The sequence below is a fragment of the Melopsittacus undulatus genome, chromosome 3 (genome assembly GCF_012275295.1).
Source record: "Melopsittacus undulatus isolate bMelUnd1 chromosome 3, bMelUnd1.mat.Z, whole genome shotgun sequence".
NCBI lineage: Eukaryota > Metazoa > Chordata > Aves > Psittaciformes > Psittaculidae > Melopsittacus > Melopsittacus undulatus.
The window spans coordinates 91,447,026-91,460,161 of record NC_047529.1 but is presented as its reverse complement, the minus strand read 5'-3'; the positions used below and the strand labels follow the sequence as shown (position 1 = coordinate 91,460,161).

General features: G+C 42.3%; 1 protein-coding gene across 6 annotated transcripts in view; it reads right to left on the bottom strand.

Annotated features, from left to right (window-relative positions):
* Positions 1-11,176: 11,176 nt before the first annotated feature.
* ACTN2 (actinin alpha 2) overlaps positions 11,177-13,136 on the bottom strand; it is a 68,417-nt gene continuing 66,457 nt past the window's right edge. For all 6 annotated transcript variants that reach the window (XM_005146000.1, XM_005146002.3, XM_005146001.3 and 3 more), the window contains 2 exons: positions 12,924-13,082; positions 11,177-11,570 (listed from right to left, as the gene is read on the bottom strand). In XM_005146000.1, coding sequence (XP_005146057.1) covers positions 11,412-11,570; positions 12,924-13,082 — 318 coding nt within the window. In that variant the 3' untranslated portion in view covers positions 11,177-11,411. The remainder of the gene's footprint in view (positions 11,571-12,923; positions 13,083-13,136) is intronic.

Below are 13,136 nucleotides of genomic sequence, written 5' to 3'. Positions count from 1 at the left end.
TGTCACATGCTCACTCTGTGGCATGTCCTGCCACTGGCTGAAAAGCTAGGGAGAAGTGCTTCGATTAGCTTCCTGACAGCCTGCTCCTGAACACGGGTCCTTTGCATCACTGCCAGAGGTACACATCACCATCTACTGCCTTCTGCCTGTTCAAAGGGCTCCACAAACACCTCTGCCACACAATTTCTGCTTCCATCCAAGCAGAACTTTTCTCTCATTGCCACTACTTCTCAAGCTGCTGCTGGAACACCTTCCCATGTTTCCTATCTCAGCCAACCCAAACCTGGTTCTGCAGCACCTGGACAGTTACTAGCCATGGCTTGACCGCAAATAGCACAGGAGAAAGGGCAGGTCAACGTCCTATTTGCCAGAGGAACCTGGAAAAACTTCAGACCACAGAAGCTGATTATCAAGTTGGCACCCTACACAGCTCTGCAGTGAGGAGGCTCGCAGGTGTGTTTAATGAGCCAAGAGATGCAAGCCCAGGCTGAAGCACAGGTTCAGCAACAGGCATTCCCTCAGAAATACTAAAAAGCAAGGTGTTTGAGATCTCTGCAGGTAGCAGCACCATTGAAAGCAGCCACTGACAGAACTGTCCATTTTAAAACACCAACAATGCCAACTTGCAGCTGATTTTATTTCTCTTCCCCTACACCTACTTGCATTTAACCTGCAAAATCGCACTTTTGGTTGAGCCCCGGAGCAACTGGCGCACTCCCCACAGCAAGCTGCAGCCTCTCACGCAGCTGGTTTTTCTTTTCCCAGTGTAACTGATGTCCTCGCACCCCTCCTAGGCAGAGCGAAGCCTACTCCAAGCGACCGGCTTTGCAACTGGGCGGCCGCGGCTCCTGCAGCAAGCACCCTTATTCGCCACCGCCTCCAGCACCACCACAGGGCGACGCGCTCACACGCGGGTTTTACAAACGCTAACTGCTGCCAACCCCCGTCAGCGCCGCGCCAGCACTGCCCCAGAGCGCGGCTGCGGCGTGTGCCCAGCGGCAGGCGAGCAGCAGAGCTGAGGGGCAGGACCGCGGTGCCCGCCGGCCCCTCACACGCCGTTTGGCAGCGCCCACCTCTCCCACAACAAGCGGCACGTGGCGGGACCCTGTCCGCCGCCGCCTGAAGCAGGGAGAGGATGGGACGGTGACAGAACACACACACACACACACATACACACACAGGCACGAACCACCTCCACCCACCCCCCGGCGCTCGCTCCCGTTACCCTGCGGGTCGGGTCCGGCCAGCCCCGTGGGCGCCATGCTGCCGAGTCGTCAGCGCCGCCGCGCGAGGCAAGCACGAGCCTGCAGCGCTGCCGCGTCACCCCTTTGACAGAGGAGCTCCGCCCCGAGCGCGGCGGCCGTTAGCGGCCTGAGGGGGAGCGGGCAGCGAGAGGGAGGGGCTGCCGGGGTGCTCCTGCCTGCTACATGCGTTGTCTCGGGGCTCAGGGTACTGCCCCTCAGCGCCTGGCAGAGATCTTGTAGGCACCGATCAGAGCTCTCTGACCCGACGTGCGCCTGGCCGGAGAGCAGCGGTACCCGCTGACGCTGGGCCGACCGCCGCAGTAGCGGACTGAAAACTCCCTGTAGGAGCTGGTTAGTTTTCCGTTTGTAGCCTGAGGACGGCAGCTGTTAAACTTCGGGCTTTATGAGAAGAGCAAGGCCTGGCCGCCTAACTAACTCCCCTGACGTTAAATACCGGGAGCTTTAGATGACCCTGTAGTTACTGGGGTGATTTGGTATGAGGCAGGGCTAAACAAAACGTGTTGTCACCTCATCTAGGAGAAGTCTTTAAAATGCCGATAGCACTTATAATATGGTTAAAGACAAACTTAGTTTTGTGAGGAAGTGGATGTAAATACACCTTGCATAAACTGGAAATCAGGCTTGCCAGTGATTTACGGATGCATGTTGCTGGCATGTAAAGCTGGAACAAGTTTATAGTGCAGTAAGTAAATGCATAATCTGACAGCTGAACAAAAGTAAAATGTGCCTTATTTTAATGCAAGAGTTTAGGGACTGATGATATATCCTTCCAATTTATTATCTGAGGACTTCAATTTTCAAAGAAAGAAACACTTCCCTGCCACAACTGTGGACCAGCCTTTCTGGCATTGCACAGTGTATGGCGAATGCTTGCTTGTCAAGGGTCAGAATAGCTCAAGGGGATAACCGCTGCTCTCATTTACAGTGTTAATAAATCAAAAGCCTGTGATACACATGAACAGCAGTGTCATTTAAACTAGTACAGTATTCAAAATATAAAAACAAGAACCAAGTCTGTGAAATGGGTTATTGACCAGCCTGATCCATTGTCCTTGGCTGGTTCAGTATTTTAAGCAGAGTGATTACTGCAGGTGAAGATGCATTTTCCCTGGAAAATTTTTAGGGGACTCAAAATGAGTGAAAAGCCTTTAGTATAGGGGATTACTGAAAACTTAATGTTTACTAAAATAAATATGCGCGATATTTATTTTGAGATGCAAACCAGTTGGTTACGAATCCTTTGAGTACAATGTGATCTAGGAATTTTTATGATCAGCTGTTACTTTGGTCTGTGGTGGTGCAAGTACATATGAAAAATTTAGCTTTATGTTCAAATAATGTATATGTCTGAATTAAATAGATAGCAACCCAGTGTCAGTTCTAGAGGCCATGCACTGGTTTTGAATGCCAGGAGACATTGGTGGAGAGCAGACCTTGCCTGTTGGTGAGCCAGTGCAGTGGTCAGCCTGAGCTCCCACTGCAAAAATGTGCTCCAGAATTCGAGTGCAAGATGCAAAGGTCTGGAAACTTACAAACTTTAAAAGCCTAACAACAGAAGTGGAATGTGCTACATGGAAGCAAAAGTCAGGTACTCCTAGAGAGTGCGTTATTTTGTCCTTCTTATACATAATTTGCAGATATTAGAGAGATGGGCAGTGCTTTGAGAACTGTTCATTCAGAGATTTCAGGGGGGGTATTGTTTTTTTGCTCGACTTCTAGACAACTTCCAACCTTTTTGTCATACCACATAATGCTATGAAAATTTTCTCTGTCAGCAACGCAGGTTAAAAAGCTCACTGCCTCCACAGTTGCTTTGTGGTGACAGATCTTTGCACCACAGCTCAGCACGTCCTTCTGCGTGCTGATGCAGTTGTTTGTGTAACTGCTGCAAAGTAGGTCAGTGCGGAAAACAAAAAAAAAAGGCAAGCTGAAAATTTGAAGGTGCTTTTGAAAAGGATCATTTCACATATCCCATTTACTCCACAGTTTCACAACCCGTTTGAGCCAGTCTGGCTGGGTGGTGCTGTGAAAAGTAATTTCCAAATTCCATCCTACAACACCCTCTTACCTCCATGCCTTTCTTTGTGCAGGTGCTAGTCTCTGAACAGAATTCTTCCTTAAAGAAGGAAGAACAAGAACAGTGGGAACAGGTCTCTGGTCCAATTTTTCTGCAGCTGAGCTGTCTCCGGGGCTGACATAGGAACAGCAGCAGGAAGAGAGGGCAGCAGCTGCCTGGCCTCGGACTGTTTTTATCTGCTTGAGAGACTGGAATTGTACAGATAGTTGAGTGAGCACAACCAAGGCAAGACACACTCCAGAGGGTGAAAGGAAGAGGAATGAGCAGTTTAAGGTAGTGATTATTGCACCAGCTCATCCAACTAAGCGAGCATCAACACAGAACTTCAGCCATGCTGTTTTAGAGTGTTAAGAGGATCTGAGGTCCCTCTTACTGGTTTAGTTTCAGTGACAACAGCACTGCACAGGGCTAAGAATCCTGATGTGTATCCCTATGCTGAGGCTGCCACACATGTGCAGTTCTAAGATTTTTAAACTGTTTCTGTGAGAAGCACTACCACATGGTGTGTTTGCAGGAAACCTTCAAGGATTTGCAGTGTGCATGCACTTAAGCTTGAAAAATGCTTTTTCTCTATCTTACAGACTGTTGTTTTTATTTTACTAAATTAGGCTGTAAAAATACCGTTCCCTTTTATACATTTAGAGTAACACTAGGAGGAGCTTAGAATTGCTGGAGCAATGGCCTAAAGGAATGGAGAACACAAAGGTGCCATCTGAGAAACCTGATCTTAAAACTGTTGGAAATTAGTCCTATTTAAATATCATGCAAACATCTATCATCAAGGTGAGAATCCTGACTTCTGAAGGTGGTTATAAGTGGTGCTTCAGTGAACCTAACATCTTCCCAATTGCAACAGGATTAAACCATAAATCCAAATATCCTTCACAAAAAAAAAAATCTTGAAGTCAGATCATGTTCTGGTGTTTCAAGTATATTTGAAGGTATTTTCAAAATACCACTTTCCCCAGCTCTTCACACACACAGATTGGCTCTCACAGATCTTTTAAAACCAGGAAGTGTTTGAAGCAAACAAAGACATCTTCATATCTTGATTCTTTTTTCTGGGGCCAAAGACATGGCTTAGTAGTTCATTACTCTACTTGCACACCTGTGTATTCAAATGGCATATTCACTTCATGTGTGTGCAAGATGAAACACGGGTTAGCACACTCTTTCAGCTTTTGGATATGTTTTAGGTACCATAGCCATGAAACAGGGCCAAGGTCAAGGAAGAAAATCTTGTAGACTAGGCAGGATGTAGCATGCGTACAGCATAGCAAGGAGGAGGGATTAGGGCCTGAGTTAGAAGCATCTCTGTGGCTAATGGGTGCGAGGTGCAGGGGTAGAGGTCTGATGTGTAGCTGTTGAGGGCATCTGGAGTCTGCTGGTGTTCTTACAGTCTTACCAACAGGTGGACTAGCTCGGAGATACACAAGAAGTGCTTGTGCGCTATAAATGGGATCACACCTCATCTGGTAAGCACATCAGTTTGTGTTCAACACAGCTTGAGACCTATGAAAATGTGTCTAATAAGGAAGACTGTATAAACGTGTGGCAAACTTGGAGGAGTGGCCAACGAGAAATGCAGACATAGAATCATAGAATCATAGAATAGTTAGGGTTGGAAAGGACCTTAAGATCATCTAGTTCCAACCCCCCTGCCATGGGCAGGGACACCTCACACTAAACCATATCACCCAAGGCTTAGCCAAGTAATGCAGCCATCTGCATCCTGGTAGTGCAGACATAGCACTACAAGGCAGAGAATAGGGACATGCACAGGTCATAGGATATGAGTGGCATTGGAGAGATTCTGCAGTGTTCCCAGCTGTCAATCATGACTCCATTCCAGGGGCTGAACAGCCTTTATTAACGTAGATTGCTTTCATGGAACAGTGAATTTGTTCAGATGCTTTACAAGGGCAGAGGAAACACTTCTGCATGAAATTCCTTGAAAGACCAATGCCCTACTTGGCTTCTCTGCCCTACATGTAGAAACAATCCTGTATGTTATCAACTATCTGCTAGAAAAGCATGTTTTACAGGCAATCCTCTTTCCTTTAAAGGACTTCGAGACTGCACGCTTCATTCAGTTTGTTTTAAAGTCTAACCCGATAGGCTTCAACCCTTTGCGAAAACTGCTTATAAATAGACATAGCAGTGACTTTTTCTCTACCCTTCATAGAGGGTAAAATCACAATACTCTCTTCGTTCAGAATGGTTTGAGCAATGCTCTCACTGCTCACATTCAATTCATTCTAGGTAGGAGAGCAGAAACAGAGGTGAACAGGAATCTGATGAGGTCAGGAGCAAGGTGACAGAGGGCATGGATTTGAGACCCAGACATGAGCTACAAAACAAATTTTAGGAAACGCTTCCAGAAATATGAACCCTTCTAGAAAACTGCTTTTGCTGGAAATATTAGCCATGAAGAAAGAAAATTGTTCTCAAATCAAATCATTAAATGAAAGAAATATGCAAGTGGTATAACAGTATAAACTTACCATAAAGAACCTTAATGCTGAAGGTCTTGTGTATCTTAAGATATGAAAAAATACATTAAATATTTTTTAAATAAAACCAAAGGGAATAATACTTTATTTTAATTACCTTAGTACAAATCAAGAATAGCTGCATTCAGATCAAGTAGAAATAAAGCGTCTCCTTTACAAACCAAATGCAAGGGAGCCTTTAGATCTTTAAATTAGATTTAACTTAACATCTCCAGTCAGGAAAATTTAAGCTCTAAAGGACAGCTATTGGAAGTGGGAAAAGGGCAGTCACAGAAAGAGGCTGGTGACTGATTAAGAAAGGAAAGCAACGAGAAGAGACGGTAATGCTTGCAGGGAGATGCCACTGCTAAAGGCAGTCCTGTCTGCAGAGCAGCACTTCAGCTAAATGCCACTGTTAGAAAAAAGGGTAATGGCTCTGAGATAGGTGTTACCATAAGGAGCTATCCCAGAGGACTTTGGCAGAATATTTACTCTGCTGTGGCTATTCCAGTTGTCCTCTGCAAATACAGCCAGGTGGGCCATCTGGGTTCTTGGTTTGGCTGGAAGGAACAATGAGTCTTACAAAAACCCTGTCCAAGAAGAGGGAGAGTGGCAGAGTGGTTAACTGGGGTCAGTCGTAGTGTAATGGTTTCAGATAAACTGAAATAAAACAGAAATAAACTGAAATAAACTGAAAAAAACAGTTATGCAGTTTTGATGGAAGGAAGGGCTTTGCACAAGCATAATTACAATATTTAATTTGGAGTGACATTGAGACAGTCATCTTAAGTTTAGGTGGCTGAGAAAAATTGTTAAGAAGAATGAATAATTTCGGCTTCTTAAAGTGAATATGCAACTATACTCAAATGAAAAATGGGAAACAATAGAACAATGGCTAAAGAATATAATACTTGTACATTTTTATATCAAAATCTTAACGGTACAGCCCCCTCTCCCACAAATTGCTTCAGGTAAGGACAGAGTTGTTACTTCCAACAAGAGGCAAAATTGTTTGCTGGACAATCTGGCTGCTTGCCAGCTTGCCGTGGCTAATCAAGCATCCACTAAACATTACTGGTGTCTGATTTTCATTTACATAATTAAGTTTGCTAAAAAGTTTGTTAAAACCATGATTGTTTTTTGTTGTTGTTGTTGTTTTTGTTTGCTTGTTGTTCTTTTTTTTATCTCATGGGAGGTAGGATTTCCTCTCTCTTGGACTGCCTGCATTTTGCAAGCATCCTTCAGAAAGCTGGCATCATGTCCATATGAGGAAAACAGGATTATAAATTCTGGCAGGTTAAGTCTAAGAGATAATAAGGGAACCAAAAAAGAGTATAACGAACAGTTTGCAAAAGATAAACGGGCAAATAGCAGACCTTTTTTAAGCATATCCAATAGCTCGCTGAAGAATTTATAGGAGTAGGTCCTACCAAGAGGAATACAAAAAAAACTCTCAGAGAAGATACTGCTTTAGCAGAAAAAAAAACAGGCTAAGTTTTTGGCATAGCCGCACAGTTCCACAACTTCCTGACCCACAAATTACTGGAGGCTCAGAGACTTGTCTGGGCACAGATGGCCACACACTGCCTCGCTTTTATACTTTCCCATTGTGCCTACTACTGGTAACTGTCAGAGCTAGGATGCAAGTCTGAACCAAATGGTTGATATAGGCATTCTAGGCTTTGCTGTGGTGGTTTTTTTCTTCAAATTACATTCATTTGGTGTGCCTATATTGCCAGTTCAGTCCAAATCAAGACAAGACTTGGTGGCAATTTATGTAAACATTTCCTTTAGTCAGCAGACTAGCTAAAACCTGAAGCAGGAGCCTCTGTGTCCGTGGTCTGCCTGCACAACTCTTCTATACCTGAGCTGTTGACACGGGTAGCCATTGGGCAGTTGGAAGGCTTCAGCTCAGGAGAGCACATGTCATAACCAGTCCTTCTGAGGACAGCACTCAAGGGCATTTTTCACTTAAAGCTTTAACAGGTCTTTTGAAGGGAATAAAATTTCCATGAATTGGGGCCAAACAAAACAGCCAGGTTTTGAAACAGAACATCCAGTAGATGAGGCAAGTAGATGAGGGCTGGATGGGTGTTATAATGGGCTCAGGAGATTTATCCCCTTAGGACATTCATGTCCTGTACTTAATTTCCAAGTAATTAAAGTAATATGCTGATAATAAATTTGTGCAAAGTAGCATTACAAATGCTAATGAAATTTCCCAAAACCTAGCAGATTCACAGAGGAATTTCTTTTGAAGCTTAGAATATAAAATCCTTGTCAAGCTCACATACAGGAAAGACTGGGCTTGTCATTCAGTATGGCTCTCTTACTTTAAAAGGGAAATGGGTGGTATTCCTAATACTGGCTCAAGATTTATTGTCTGCACATAAGCATTCTTCTGTTGTGAATAATAAGGGACTTCCAGTGAAAGTGTGTGGCTGTGTCTCTAGTTCCACAGATACACCATTACTTTTAAGGCAATGCAAATACAGGCTGCTGCCAGAGGGGATAATTTGCCATTCTCAATGTCCTGGATATGTGTTTTCAGCCAGCATGGTAACCGGACCAGGGAACTGGTCTATTTATACATAAATAGGATCACTGAAAAAGTGGAGATAGATAGACTTGTCCTTTGTGGTGGCAGCCCACACCTTGGCTTAAAATTAGGAAGGAATCGCAGATATTATAAAGAGACAAAAATAAAAGCCAGCTTAGAACTGTCAGTTTTCCTGTATCCTTTATCTTTGTCCTTAGTTACTGTGCTGTTACTGTGCTTCTTTTTTAGAGTAAAAAGCTAGTTTGCTGCTGGAACTGCATAGACAAAAACTGCGTTGATCCCAGATGTGATCAGAGTAATTCTACAGAAAAACACAAATGCCATCTACTAAAAATGGAGCCTCAGAAGAAAAGGAAAACTCTCTGCTAAGCCCACAGCCCTGGAACTTGACGAAAGAACCTGAAAAGTTCAGGATATAATAGCACAGCTGACTTATTTAATCTAGTTACCCAAAAAATAATTGATGCCGGGAGAAACTTTATTATACGTCTTTCTTTTATGTGAAGGATGTATTCAATAAATATTAATACATCTTTCACCATATACCATATTTATTACTTTCATGTAATAAATTTAATTTCATTTAATTAATTATTATTTTCATGTAATAAATATGATATAGCATTTTAGGCAAGTACAGATGGGGAATAAAACCCTGCAGCTCTCTGCCACTGGTTCTATTCCCTCTATTTTAGAAATTAGAAACCTGATATGGGAATGAAAGAATTCCTTTGCAAAAGTCTTTTTCTCTTGCTGCTGATAACATTATCTCTCACATTCTTTGATCAACAGAACATTTAGCTGAAGGAGCAGTTTAGAAGTCTCTTCTATACTATGAAAATTAGGAAGAATATCACAATACAAAAATTAGCAGGTAGGGAATATAAATGACACTCGATAGAGGTATCAGATATAAATTGTCTCTATGCCAAATTTTAGTATAATCCTGTCTATAGCACTGAGATTTTGCTTTTGTGCCATGTTTGGAAGCTGAAGGTTTTAGTCTTCTTGTTGGATTAAACTGTTTCAGTGAGAGATATACAGATTTATTTCTTAATAGGATTCAGCCTGCCCAGCTGTAAATTGTCCATTTAGCTTTAAATGTCATCAGTTTATGGCAAAGCTTCCCAACTTAGTTTCAACTGGCACTGTCATCACAGAAAGAGATGATAGCACTGCACGTCAGTATCAGCAGCGGGAGCAGCAGCTTCTGGCTGTGTGCGAGGCTGCACATGCACTGTAGGAGATGTGCTTCTAGGCCTAGTATTTCTCTAAGTCCTCTGCTGGTCATTAAACACAAGGTGGAGGAGGAAGTGGCATTTGGTCATTGCTTGTCTTCTCCATGGTTGTTTTGAAACTGCTGCCACCACATACACCTTACCTGCAGGATGCCTGCTTTAGAACTGAAATCACACACATTTTTAATGCTTCCCATTCATTGATTGCAAAGTAAAGCCATTAAAACATCATTGTGTATTTAACATCTTTTGCACGAGCAAAAGAAGAGATACAGAAAAGGCCAACATCTTCAAAAGCAGTAGTGCCTAAGTCTTATTGAAATCAATCTAAGCTAGGAGTCTAACAAGCTATGGACATCTGTGCTCAGGTGACTTAAATGGAAACTCTGTCCCATGCATTCTGAGTTCCACCTTACTTCTTGAAGTCATACGTCTACCTCCAGAACACAGCAACTGTTGTTCAAGTAAACACAGTGTACAGAAATGCACAACATGCTTTTTTGAACTTCTAGCAGACTGAAACCTCCTTTAATGTTCAGAAGTGTTTCCACTTCTGGAGAGAACCACTAGATAACTGCCAATGACAGAGTCTCATAAGGTTTTGAAAAGCATACTTTATTTAATAGGCACATCATTGCTTTAATAGCACTGGGCTGCACAGCTCACATCACCATTTGTAAATGGTTTTGTTTGATTACATTGCATTTCCTCAGTGTCGGTAGGATTCAAGTAAAAAAGTTACTGCTTTTATTTCTCTCTCATTTCTCAAGATGGAAAAACAAAAAAACAGTAAACAACTAGTACACAGGAGCATAATACAGACAGAACTGCCTGCGATCCCAGAGAAGTCAAGACAAACTGAAACTTGAGCACTGAACACTTAAAGCTGCAAGACAACCACACTACATTTTCTCAGATGGGATTTTGCATTATGCAGGATAGAGATGAATGTTGCCCACTAATAAAACAAGGGGCTGGCTTTATATCAAGAAGCAAAGACTGTTCAACACAGACAAAAATGAGGGTTTCAAAACAAAAAGCTCACATGAAATTAGCTTCCTTATTATTTCAGATTATAAAAGTTGTACTCCCTCAGATGTAAAAGTTAAAGGCCTTAAAGAAAAGTACTGCTTACAGAACTCTAAACCTGCAATTTAATTAGCTTTCTGCCCTATATTACAACTCTTTGTGATAAGATAAAGCCATCTTTAAGAGACAAAAGCATAGCATTCTGGATTATTTTTGCAATTAAGTAGTTTACTTGGTTGATATATTTCTTCCCTGAAAAACTGCATTTTACTATTTTATTAAATTCCACCGGTAGAAGCATACAAAATCAGAAACAATAGAGGAAAATAATATTGCTCTACGAAAGTAAAAAGCGTGACTTCCAACATACTTTCATGAACATTGTAAAAGAAGCGCATATGGCATTGAAACCTTTTGAAAATGGAGAAATATTTTGTGAATTTCAATACTTCCTGGTTTTACATTTTGTTTTCTGAATGGATATTTCAAAAATTAATAACTTGTAATTTGTATATATATTTTTTCTATCACTGTATGGGACAGACAACCTAAAATCAACAATGCAGAAATCTAGCATGCTACACACTTGAATATACACTAGTTACTTTAGTTACTAGTACTTTACACTGACGGTATCTACTGTATTTGTAAAACTCATTTTTAAATCAGCTTGTCAAAGCTTTTGAGAAGCAATCTGGGCAATAAGGTGGGTATTTTTAGTGTCTACCGTGAAGATGGCCAATTACACATTCAGAGGTCACTCTCTCCATACAGTGCTGACGAAAATGAGGTGTAATCCAGAGCCCCAGGAACAGAACCTGGGCCGGTGTATGGAGGCATTCTCTTGATGCAGTATTGAGCTTGCTCAGGAGGCAGCTCTCGGCGTAACTCATCTGCCAGGATATAAGGCTGGGAGGGGAAAAAGGATTGACAAGTTCAGTATGTGTTCTTTAGACACAAAATATTTTCTGTATCTGTGACTATTAAACTTGGACATCCTGCCTGTTTCTCTGAGACCAATTATTTTCCTCAGTAAATTTCATCCCTGGTGTTGAGTTGAAGGGCAGTATCCTACCAGCAAAGTGATTAGATCAAAATCCAGTCTCAGGCTATTTGTCTGTGTGTTAGCTACCAAGCACTGTGCAGCCATGGGTAGACTGCTACTGATAACAGCTCATCCATCCATGGATAGCTAGTCAGTATCTCCAAAGCACACTGCTGCCCCTTCCACAGCAACAGGACAGGCACATTTTCAGTTCGATCCTGTTAGTTTTAACGTCCTAATATATTTGCAATAAAGATGCATTATTGCTTTTAATGGTTTGTATTTATGATATGAAGAATACCCTCCTGTTAAGAGACTTGACATTATTTAAAAAAGCAACGTAATGAAAAACATTTTTTCCTGAGACCCTGGCTTTCCCCTTCCACATGAATTCCTACTAAAAACATGTCTGGAATTCAAAATATGATCTGCAGTAACTTGGATCACAAAATCAATGCAAACAGCCAGAAGGAGAAAATCAATAGAGCGAGCTTGGGCAATTAGGGTTGCTGTGATCTCTTCTTTCTCCATAGCACAGAATTAGTTTCCTGGCAGCACTGTTTATGGCCCTGACTCTTTCAGAAGCTTTTGTATTGCCATTATCTTCCCTTTCATCTTCAAACACCACTCATTCACCAGTGGATCTGGCTGTGGGGAGGAAAGTATGCCAAATTCAAAGCTTCCTCCATGAACCCAATAACTAGAGGAGGCCTTCTTCTCCTCCTGCTACTTCTAGGATAGGGGTACACCACACTGCATCACCCTGTTGAATGACCTGTCCGGTTGCAACATGGTTCACAACTAAGTGTAGTCTTGTGCAGCTGACCCTAGCTATGTTCTAGAGGGCCAAACTCTGCACAGCACAACAGCACAAAAGGCAGAATGATTTCCCCTCTAATCAAGGCTGTTGTGTGGAAACAACCTGATGTACAGTACATCCGTTATACAGACAAACTGCCTAAGTCTTGTCTAAAATGTCCAATTTTATGTTGCCTGTTTGCGATATGAGGGTACCCAGACAAAGTCTTGAATTCTGCACCTATTTCAGCTAAGAGTCTTGGTTCCAAACAGGAAGAAAAGGCAAAGGCTTTCTCTGAAGTCTTACAAACCAAAAACAAAGCTTCACTCTTACTAAAAGGCTTGTGTGAGTTTTTCAGCAAAGAAGAGCTAAATAGGAGAGCTATTGAATCTTCCAGAACAGCAGTGTGATGACTGACCTTATCTGAAGCCAGGATTCTGAAGGAAGCTATCACTTGCTCAGCTGTGTCTGTGTCTGCCGTTTCTCTGGTCATGAAGTCAATGAAGGACTGGAAAGTGACAGTTCCTTGCCCATTGGGGTCAACCAGAGACATGATTCGGGCAAACTCTGCTTCACCCTTTCACAGAATCCAAAACAAGAAAAAAAGTGGTCACCATAACATCAGTCACTA